At 41.0% G+C, this 10,974-nt stretch overlaps 4 protein-coding genes across 5 annotated transcripts; 3 read left to right on the plus strand and 1 right to left on the minus strand.

The window, feature by feature from the left end:
• The first annotated feature begins 195 nt into the window (after positions 1 to 195).
• LOC117780541 lies at positions 196 to 2,513 on the plus strand. Its single transcript, XM_034617107.1, has 2 exons — positions 196 to 2,323; positions 2,386 to 2,513. Exons 1-2 carry the CDS (start codon positions 245 to 247, stop codon positions 2,509 to 2,511), a joined length of 2,205 nt encoding a protein of 734 aa, XP_034472998.1. The 5' UTR covers positions 196 to 244; the 3' UTR covers positions 2,512 to 2,513.
• Positions 2,514 to 2,616: 103 nt separating this feature from the next.
• LOC117780543 (60S ribosomal protein L5) lies at positions 2,617 to 4,400 on the plus strand. Its single transcript, XM_034617109.1, has 4 exons — positions 2,617 to 2,749; positions 2,926 to 3,189; positions 3,251 to 3,688; positions 4,110 to 4,400. The coding sequence occupies exons 1-4, from the start codon at positions 2,747 to 2,749 to the stop codon at positions 4,302 to 4,304; spliced, it is 900 nt and encodes a 299-aa protein (XP_034473000.1). The 5' UTR covers positions 2,617 to 2,746; the 3' UTR covers positions 4,305 to 4,400.
• A 548-nt stretch (positions 4,401 to 4,948) lies between these two features.
• LOC117780539 (vacuolar protein sorting-associated protein 41 homolog) lies at positions 4,949 to 10,869 on the minus strand. 2 transcript variants are annotated; one of them, XM_034617100.1, is made up of 13 exons: positions 10,747 to 10,869; positions 10,562 to 10,681; positions 10,337 to 10,507; positions 10,129 to 10,246; positions 9,484 to 9,837; positions 9,087 to 9,414; positions 6,947 to 7,012; positions 6,423 to 6,824; positions 6,171 to 6,357; positions 5,881 to 6,114; positions 5,696 to 5,822; positions 5,279 to 5,638; positions 4,949 to 5,241 (listed from the first exon to the last, which is right to left on the minus strand). In XM_034617100.1, exons 1-13 carry the CDS (start codon positions 10,771 to 10,773, stop codon positions 5,213 to 5,215), a joined length of 2,523 nt encoding a protein of 840 aa, XP_034472991.1. In that variant the 5' UTR covers positions 10,774 to 10,869; the 3' UTR covers positions 4,949 to 5,212. The 2 variants fall into 2 exon arrangements, with proteins under 2 accessions (XP_034472991.1, XP_034472992.1); XM_034617101.1 differs by having other exon boundaries at positions 4,949 to 5,638.
• On the plus strand, positions 7,175 to 8,624 carry LOC117780542 (beta-1,3-galactosyltransferase 6). The gene has a single exon (XM_034617108.1). It carries the CDS (start codon positions 7,279 to 7,281, stop codon positions 8,425 to 8,427), a length of 1,149 nt encoding a protein of 382 aa, XP_034472999.1. The 5' UTR covers positions 7,175 to 7,278; the 3' UTR covers positions 8,428 to 8,624.
• Positions 10,870 to 10,974: the final 105 nt, after the last annotated feature.

Consider the following 10,974-nt stretch of genomic DNA (forward strand, 5'->3'; position numbering starts at 1 on the left):
TCTAAATTTTAGTTTTCATAAAATTGATTAATTTTTTATTGACTTTTTTGCGTTTTAAAATTTGAAAATTTTTATCAGTGATGGGCAACTTTTTGAGCTGAGATGAGACAGCACAGCTGATTTACAAGTGATTGACAACAGTGCAGTGGTATTTTTTATATTGCACCCGGTGGTCTCATTGATAGTTACCAGATGTTTTTTTTGCGCCGCAGCGTTTGAAAATAGTTTTTCATCCCGGAAAATAATGGAAATCGATGATTTAAAGGAACCTGCTGCTGCGGAAGAAGAGGATGCACTTTGGTCCATTGAAGATGATACATTGTTTCAGCCTTGTGGTTTAATAAGCCACTCATCATCCAGTAACAACAAAACCAAATCCGTTTTCGTCATCTGGAATGAATATTACTTGATCAACTATCGCTTCAAGAAGTCCAAGAAAACGAATCGAATGGAAATGACCAAAGTGCGCATTCCACTGCCCAACAACAGTCACTTGCGCAGCATTCACATGCTGGAGTACAATACCCTGCTGTTAATGTCTGATGGGAGAGTTCATTGTTTTGGTTCGATTAAATCGCTGCACAACATTTCCTGGCTGAAAGGTGTGCGAGCATTTGCTCGATCCCTTGAGGGATTCAGTGTGATACGGCACAATGAGGAGACGCAACAGTTGCTGCTGGAGGTGTATTTGGATTTACCCAGTTTGGGCAAGGGAGAGAGCACATTGCAACACAGCTACGACATTACCTACGATGAGCAGAATATATTCCAATGCGACTGGCTGAATGATAACTATACGTTGTTGTCGATCACCGTTTCCCAGCAGCAGGAGAAGTTCATGCAGTGCTTATTTGGCACTGCAGCAATCGCAGATAAACAACTACATATCTTTAGCATCGCTGGACACGTATTTGCGCTCATTCCACAGGATGGTGATGGTGATGGAGGTGGAGATGCAGAGTCGGAGCAGGCATATAATATAGAGCTACTATGCGTATACGCAACATCTGTTAATTTCATGCGTGTTCTGCCCGCACAGAATCTGTGTCTGGTTTACCTTAGCTGCGGCAGTGTGGACATTTGGTATATGTCCCAACTTCTGGGTATTAAGCAACGCCAGATGCACTACACCGGTGCCGATTGGCTGGACTACGATGCCAGCAGTGACAACGGTGACTTTTACTACACGGACGGCGAGCAGCTGATGCGTCTTAGATTCCAATATGATGTCCAGTTGGATGATTGTCTGGTGCAGCGTTGTGTGAAGCCTGTGACAGGCATGCAAGCCTGCACTTGGGTACAACACATTGAGCAGTTGGTTTGCCTCAGCGACAATAACATATTCTACCGCATTGCCTTCAGCTTGGAGACAGCGACAGCTGCAGCCGAAGATGCAGGCGTCCTCAGCGATCTGACGCCGGCAGCCATTGAGAGACTACGTAGCAACGCACAGATTCTGGAACAATATGAACAGCAGCCAGCTCAGCTATTGGCTGCCATACAGCGGGAGCATGAGAAGCAACAACTTGTGGCCGTTGCTCGCAATGAATCATGGCTTGAGAACGGCATGGAGGCGACGCTGGAGTTTCGACGACATCTGCCAGTGTACGGAACTGATGTGCTTCTACTGTATACAGCAAGACAGATGGAACTCGATAGCTGTGGTTGTTTTGCCATCTTGGAGTTGAAGTGGCAAAATAGTCAACTATTGCTGCAAAGCAGCTACTGGCAATTACTTGTTTATCATGGCCAAGATGCGCATGTGCACCGGGTACCAACGGACTTGCTTTTAAGCCGAAAGTGTCTGATCATTATACCACTGAAAAAGATTGTAAATATGCGACTGCCTGAGTTTACATTGAAATTTGTGGCATTCCTGGAGTTGCAATCACAAATCAATGCAGTTTTGTTGCCTCTACAGTTACAGGAAACCCGTGAAGCATACAGAGCACTTTTTAGTGGACAACTTTACTCTCTAAATCTGTACAATAAGCAACAGGCAGCAGATATGTTAACCAATACGAGCGAAAAGAAGTCTAAGTCAGAAATCCAACAAAAGATTAGACAACCTAGCAGTCTTACCTTAGAGCAAATTGCAAACATATGCAATGCCAGTGGCAGAAGTTACGATAAAAAACTGGAACTGTACTTTTTTGATAGCAAGTTAAGTATTGCAAGCACTGTGGAGGATAATCAAAATGTCTTAACACTTCAAACTGAAGATGTATCTGCACTATATCATTTTAAACAGCATTTGTTTTTGAATGTGGATCCAGTAGATGAGAGTATACCAACGGTTGAAGCAGTCCAATTGAAAGTTATGGTAAATGTAAATTTATAATTACCAAATTATATTTGTTAACATTTTTTGTTATTTATTTTCAGAAACTACAACATGACATTGAACGATTTTATGGGTCCCAAAACACTGAGGACGGTGAAGAAAATGTCGAAATTCATTTAGAATCATTGTTATTAAAATATAATACTCTGCGTAATACTATTCTTTAAAATGACTTGCCTTTTGAATTACAAGCTTGTGCGCGCGCATTGAACGACAGCACTCATACGCCATCTGGCGTTTTTTTTATGCAAACGCAAAGTTGGGTGTGCCTGAAATGTCAAAGCAAGAAAATACGACCCTGCTTGTAAGCGGCCTGTCAGCTTCTTCCTTTTTCTTTTTCACCTACGTGTGAAGACATCGCGTATTTTACGTCGGTGTTTGATTTTCATAAAAAAGTGAAAAATGGTGAGCAAATTCAATAATATAACACAACAAACATCTCAATTAAAATGCTGTAAAGTGAAATGCAATAAAAATATGCGAAAGCAGCCATTGATGCGTTAATAATTGAGAGATTAAAGTTTGTGGATTTCATGTCGAGAGCTGCAGCTAATGTTAACTTGTGTGTGTTTGTTTTACAGGGTTTCGTCAAGGTAGTCAAGAACAAGCAGTACTTCAAGCGGTACCAGGTTAAATTCCGCAGGCGTCGTGAGGGTAAAACCGATTACTATGCCAGAAAGCGTCTGACTTTCCAGGACAAGAACAAGTACAACACGCCCAAGTACCGTTTGATTGTGCGTCTGTCCAACAAGGACATCACCGCCCAAATCGCCTACGCTCGTATCGAGGGTGATCGCGTCGTCTGCTCCGCTTACTCGCACGAGCTCCCCAACTATGGCATCCAGGTAAGTTAATTGCGAGCATCTTGTCACATACAGATTAAACTAACAACAATAACAATTACAGGTCGGTTTGACCAACTACTCTGCCGCCTACTGCACTGGCCTCCTTGTCGCTCGCCGTCTTCTGAACAAGTTGGGCTTGGACTCGCTGTATGCTGGCTGCACCGAGGTCACCGGTGAGGAATTCAACGTGGAGCCCGTCGATGATGGACCAGGAGCATTCCGTTGCTACTTGGATGTTGGTTTGGCTCGCACCACCACCGGTGCCCGTGTCTTTGGCGTCATGAAGGGTGCTGTTGATGGTGGTCTGAACATCCCCCACTCCGTGAAGCGTTTCCCTGGCTACTCTGCTGAGGCCAAGAGCTTCAACGCCGATGTGCACCGTGCTCACATCTTCGGTCAACATGTTGCCGATTATATGCGCAGCTTGGAGGAAGAGGATGAGGAAGCTTTCAAGCGTCAGTTCAGCCGTTACATCAAGCTGGGCATCCGTGCTGATAACGTGAGTATCAAATGTTTATCAATTAAATCATTTCGACGTCCACTTACAAAATTACCGCTGCGTTTTGCAACCCACAACGCTGGCTGTGCCAAATGTGGACCACAGTAAAATCTTGTAACCCGTGTTCGTAGTTTAACACCAAATTACTCAGGGTTAAACTTCCTAATTGTGGTTGCACATTACTAAATGTACTTTATCAATTAATTCATTTCGACGTCCACTTTCAAAATTACCGCTGCGTTTTGCAACCCACAACGCTGGCTGTGCCAAATGTGGACCACAGTAATATCTTGAAACCCGTGTTCGTAGTTCAACTCCAAATTACTCAGGGTTAAACTTCCTAATTGTGGTTGCACATTACTAAATGTACTTTAATATAAAGAATTTATTCTAATCCATCTTATTTGCTGTCCTTTTTTAGATCGAAGATATCTACAAGAAAGCCCACCAGGCCATTCGTAAGGATCCTACCCCTAAGAAGGCTGCTCCCAAGAAGACAGCTCCTGCTAAGAAGAGGTGGAACGCCAAGAAACTCACGAATGAGGAGCGCAAGACCAAGGTTGCCGCCCACAAGGCCGCCTATGTGGCTAAGCTTCAGTCTGAGACTGAGGCCTAAGTGCATTTGACTACCGTTTGCTGTTTGTATTGGGGTGAAAGAAAAAATAAACACGGAAACAATTGTAATAAGAAACAATTGCCAATATTTCATGCATATTATTGTAAGTTTCTATTAAACAAGCACGCGTTTTTTTTTTATTTATCACGCTGCGATAAGACCGATAATTTTGTTAGGCCAGAGATATCGATTGACGCAAGGTAACGTTCGATACCGATAAACTAGCCAGCTGTTGGCATAAATTTTAAAATAGATTCTTGGTTATGTTTACCACTGTTGCCAACTCAGCTATTTTATAGCTAGTTCTGGCTATTTTCAAAGTTCAATTGCTACAAAAATTTGAAAATTGCTATTTGCCGAAAATCTGGCTATTTAAATTATACATTCAGCTTGCACAGATGCTGGTTGTTCCTTTGCTTTGTTGCTTGCTTGACTGGAATTTGTCAGGATCATCGTTGAATAAACAATTTAGATAGGACAGACCAATATTCTAATTTAAATGTGAATACGTTGTCCATATTTAGTTACTGCACTTTTATTACATACATATAAAAAATAAATAAATATACAAGCAAAGCTTAAGTTTAACAATTTAAATTTACACATTCCATGAAAATGATAAAAGAAGTAAGAACGCTGCAGTCTAAAGATACCAAAGTTCAAGGTTATATTTTTAAAATAGTGTTTTCATTTTAACAAGCTAGGAAGTATCAAGAATTTCGTTATTAAAGCTCTTGGGGTTTTCAAGTTCTAAGACGAACAAACAAATAGTCAGACGGACATTGCATAAGCGGCTGTTGATACTGAAACGGAATATACTAATATATCTTGTAATGTTGCAGATGCTTTCATCAGTCTATTACTAACATTTTCCATAATAGCCTTGTACATATGGTAATAAACCGCATTCAGACTTGTTTTTCATGATTTGTCGGGGTGGAGGGACGACTAGACTACTGTCGTCTAACTCTCCGCGAGAATAGTGTCCCAGTCCAAGCACTGTCCACAACGATTGTCAGTCAAGCACGCTTCATGATAAATGTGGCCGCAGTTGAACACTGTCAGACCATTTTTAGGCATGGTATCATTTGTGATCAATGGACGACAGCAAGCAGAACACGCTTGATCATAAGAGACATGTCGTCCACGCCGCTGCATCGTCACTACCTCAGAGTGAGTGTCGAAGTAGTCGGTCAATTGGATTTGGTGCGCCAATTTCGTCACTTTCTCCTGAAGATTGTAGTGCCACAGCATTTTGACGAGAGACTCTTGCAGATGTGGTATTTTCTGACCCAATTTGATCTTGCTAACCACCAACTCCGGATTGACGTAGTCTTTGAATAAAAGTTGTTAAAATCATTTAACGAAATGAAATAATGCACGTTACATACCCACTATTCCATCTAGAACTTTGGTTACTATTTCAGGTTGTTGTGTGGACTCGTCAATGAGCTTATTCCATAGATCATCATCATTGTGTTCCTTGCAAAACTCAATTGCCATTTCAATGTCCTTTATCTGAAATGTAGAATCCTTTCTTATAAATATTTCTACTGCGTTTTTTGCGTATACTTACACTGTGTATGATTATATTTAGAGCCTCCACGACACTGCCCATGCGACCCAGCAAATAGACCATCTCTGGATGGAATCCTTCGCGTTTGCAAATTGCTAGAGCTTCCTGCATAACATAATCATTCGAGCGTCGGAGAAACGGCAACAGCTTCGATCGATCATACTTAGCATAGAGTACAACGAGTTTCTGATGGAATGCCCCGTAACTGTCAGTCTTCTCCAGGGCATCCAAGTACTGTAAGAAACCGATAAATTAGTAACGAATATATGACACATGAATTTGTCATTTACCCAGTAAAGATATTCCTGATTTTGTTCCAATTGATGTACTACAACCTCGGGCTTTATTTTACTTGTATCCAATAATATTTTAAAGGCACCTTCTCGATCTAGTTCAATGAGTGGAATGATTAGTTTAGAGATGACATCGTAAAGCTCAAAGCGCCTTATTAGCTCAAAGACATCCTTGTTCTGCAATCTACAACAAGAGTTAACAAAAACTATTTAAAAAATGTGATAAATAAATAGATTGCAAATACCTACTTCAAGTACATGCGCAAGGCACTCTCATAATTGCCTTGGTAGGAATACAACAGGGCCAAGGACTCCAGCATCACATTGGCATCCTCTTTACGGAAGTAATCGTGTATGGCGTTAATCACGGCCTTTCCATCGTATAGATGGGGAGGCCACTCCTTTATTAGATTGAGGAAACCGTTTACGTCGAATTTTAGAAACTCATAGAGCACCATTTCATAGACATGTGGATCCAGTTTGCAATCCTCCGATGTGGGCAAATACGCACTAACACAGCGCAACTGCTGACACTTGACAAACTTGAAGACTTCCTCCTCCCACAGAGCTTTGTTGTTGCCCAGGACGCGTAGACAAAGCTTGGCAGCGTCTTCGTATTTCTTCAGCGTCAACAAATGGTTTATATACAATCTAAAAGTGTTGTAATTAATTAACACTTTGTACGAAAAGCGAGTAGTGGAGAAAACCCTCTGTGAGTGGCCTTGTATTTGTACGAGGAATTAAACTACATGTGTAGTTTAAATATTTCATACCTGGCTACGGACAGCAGTGGCAAGCTGCCTCCACGTGTAGATATCTCCATCGCTTCCTCGAATTTACTGCAAATAGAAAAATATAATTAATGTATATTGTTTAACGTCGATAGCTTTCAATTTTAAATTTGTGTCGATTTTAATTTTCTTGTTATCGACAGCGCGACGCTTGCAATAAGTATCGATAATAGGATAGTTTGACGAAAGTATCGATGACTCAATAGCGTCTCACAAGTATCGCTATAACAGCTGTTTGTTTATAGAAATTGTGAGCAGTTTTTATATACATATTTCTCGACCAGCAATTTTGTTAATAAACGCAGCAATTTAAAATGCGTAGACTTAATAATCTAGTTACGCTGTTCACAGCAATAACCGCATTCTTTTTCGGCAGTTTTATTACACGTATTCTGAGCATGGCGGATAAATGCCCGGCAGAGCGAAGCGGTGTGCCAAAACTAGAACCACATCCAGATTTATTTCTGGTGATACTTGTGTTTAGTGCACCGGCGAATACGGAGCAGCGTGATGGAATGCGCGAAACATGGCTGCGTTTGGGTCAACCCTTGAAGCAAACGTACTTTCCCGAGGACTACATCTATCTGCCCAGTTACAGTGGTGGCCATTTGCAAATGGAAACAGTCGCGTCGCAGGCAAATCGATTGCAACAATATATAAGCTGGCAGCAACAGTTACCTAAATTGGAACAACCGCGAGTGCATCGCAACATCAAGTTGAAATATCTATTTGCCATAGGCACACAACAATTGGGCTCCACGTTGCGCCTCGAATTGGAGCATGAGCAAAAGGAGCACAATGATTTGCTGCTGTTGCCGCAGTTGCAGGATGATTACTCAAATCTGACGGAGAAACTGTTGCAGTCGCTGGCGACGATTACGCGTCATTACGAGTTCTCGTATCTGTTGAAAGTGGACGACGACACATACGTTAAGCTGGACAATTTGATCAACGAGCTCGTCTCCTATGATCGCAAACTGCTGCGCCGGAGATCGGACTATGCACACGATCCGTTGCCTGAGCTTTTTTGGGGTTATTTTAATGGGCGCTCGACAATCAAAACAAAAGGACATTGGCGGGAATCGAATTACTTTTTGAGCAGGAACTACATTAACTATGCCCTTGGCGGTGGCTATGTCATCTCTCGAAGACTATGCGAGCATGTGGCCAACAATTCCCAACTGCTCTCCAGATATGTATCTGAAGATGCTTCACTTGGTACTTGGTTGGCTCCACTACGTTACGTCTATCGCTGGCACGATGCACGTTTTGATACCGCATACATGCCCTCCAAATGTCGTCCCTATCATCTTGTGCTGCACAAGCGTAATCCGCAGCTAATGCAAGATCTTTACACTGGAAAGTTGTGCACCCACGAGCATCCCGGCCAAAGAGTGTTTGTCTCCTACTACTACGATTGGACGAAACCAGCGGACAAATGCTGTGACAGCATTGTCGCTTAGTTGATAATAGACTGATAATTAACAGTTGCCAAAACCAAAGATACAAATTAAGTATTTAATATTTTTTGGACGTGCCGCAGCTTAAAAAATTATTGAAGATTCATTATAAGCTCCTATGGCAGCAATTTATTTAGACTCTAGAGCTAAAAAGTTTATTTAAAATACGATATATTTAAACTTTAAAATGTTCTTTTTTTTTTCGAATATGTGAACGAAACGGTATAAAATCGCTTAACCGAATATCGAGTTTTCATTTTTACCCCTCAACTCTTTTTCGAAAACTTCAAACTGTCAAAGCTATGTGAAATCTTAACCGATTTATTTGCGGAAGGTTAATCTAAAATTGGAAAATTCAATTATTTTCCATCACTGTCCATATACTTCATACTATCCCTCTCACACTTTTTCAGAACTTCAAACCGTCATAACTTTGTCAAAACTGAACTGATTTCCCTGCGGAATATCAAATTTATATTCTTCCGACCTCTAGTTTATTTTGCTGCATCAAAATTGGAAAATATAATTTTTTTCCGTCACAGTCGATTTTCTCCCCCTGACGGTTTTTTTCCAAAACATCAAACTGTCATAACTTTTTCAATTTTAACCGATCTGCTTGCGGAATATCAATTTTATCAAGCATTTAATGCGTGTCAACTTACTTGTGCTTAATTAGCCATTCCACACGATCGTCCGTTTCAATAAGGCTGGCCACCACAATATCCTTGGGCGCTATAATAAAGTAACGATTTTCCTCGATAATGCAGCCAAGACTATAGTGGTTGACTGTATACTCCTCGAAACCACGTAGTGAGAGACTGTCTGTGCATATTTCCTCGCAGGTGTTATTTTTGTACTCAATAACGCAAAGTACCGGACGCAGTGGCTTTTTGTCGGCACTTTTTTCCTTGCGACAGCCCAAAACAACCAATTGGTTGACGGCCAGCGGAGCCAGCCCACAAATATTGAATGACGTTTGAAATGTTGAGACTGTAATGCATAATGAACAATCATTTAGTTTAAGAGAACTTGTAGGGAGAGGTTCTTAAGGATAATCACCTGGGTCGACAATGAAACCGGGTAAATTACTAGAGGAGGCTTCGATGACATTGCGTTTGCGAATTACACAAATTCTTATAGTATCCACCCAGCCTATAAGAAGCGTGGTGGCATTGGGCCAACGTAGATGACAACGAAAGTTCTCAAGACGTGAATCCTGTGGCACCTCCCATTTCATAAGGCCAAGCGAACATTTTTCACTCAGATCATAAACACGCACACCCAAATGACTGGCCCAGGCCACAAAGTTACCCTGCCAGCAAATGGACAAAACGCTTCCTTCCACTGCACACAATTCACTTGGTTTCAGTCTCTGCAGCAGATTTCGCTCATACAATGTGAGTTTGTTATCGCCTGCAAATGATTGTCAAATTAACATTAATTATTCTTATTTTAGAAATGTGTAGTTTAAAATATATTAAACATATATTCTTAGGAACTTTGATTAGTATGAAAAACTCATTTGTTTCTTGAGACACCTTAACCAATCTCACAGATAATGTCTTATACAAGTCTCTTGAAAATCGGGCTACTATAACATACAGCTGTCATAGGAACGATCGATCAGGAAGGCTATAAAATCTTTGCATGCTAAAGATAACCATTCTTTTTAGTTATTATTACTCTTAGTGTAGTAATACTTACCCACAATGAATCGACGCACACCCGATTTAACTTCGGGATCCAAGGCAACCGATTTTATGTGCTTGCCATAACTGAGACTGTGATTGTTCTCACAGCTAAACAAGCCCGTAATGTTGACCTGCGAATGCAATTGCGATTATTCATTGGCCCGTATACCAACTATGTATATTTCATTCCCCGCCCCATTTAATTAAAGGAAATGACTCACACGGCCGTCGTCGGAGCATGTGGCTACATATTCGCCTTTCGGATCCACATCAATGTGGTTCACGGCCACTTTATGTGTATGATGACTCCCGCTACTTAGATTTGACTCCACTGCGTTGCCCTGGTGATCCAACAGATATACCCTACCTTGCAATGTGCCAAATATAAGAAACTGTCAGATGGGGTTAGTGAATTTCAAAAATTTCACAATAAAGCCACAACTAACCTTTGAATGCACCGCACTGCAGGTGATGATATCTTTGTTGAGTATGTTCTTCAAATCATTGCCAATACGCTGATATTTGAACTTTGGCTCCACCTCCTCCTCCTCTTCGGTGCCTGAATCCTAGACACGCAAATGCATTTTACAAAATAAAACCACAATCACATCATCAGCATAATAAAACTTACGCTGCTAATTGGCATAGTATCGGCCATTGTATTAAATTTTTCGTTTTCATTCGCGTTCTTTATCAAAACATCTTGGGTCAACAGCTGTTTATTAGAGCTGGAGAAAATAGATTATAATATCGATTCATCGATTTCACAATTCTTGAAATCATCGATGATTTTAAAAACATAGGCGATTTTTAAATTATAGATTTGCCGAAACATCGAAATAGCTAAAATTGCGATTCA

The sequence above is a fragment of the Drosophila innubila genome, assembly GCF_004354385.1.
Source record: "Drosophila innubila isolate TH190305 chromosome 2L unlocalized genomic scaffold, UK_Dinn_1.0 4_B_2L, whole genome shotgun sequence".
Classification (NCBI taxonomy): Eukaryota; Metazoa; Arthropoda; class Insecta; order Diptera; family Drosophilidae; genus Drosophila; species Drosophila innubila.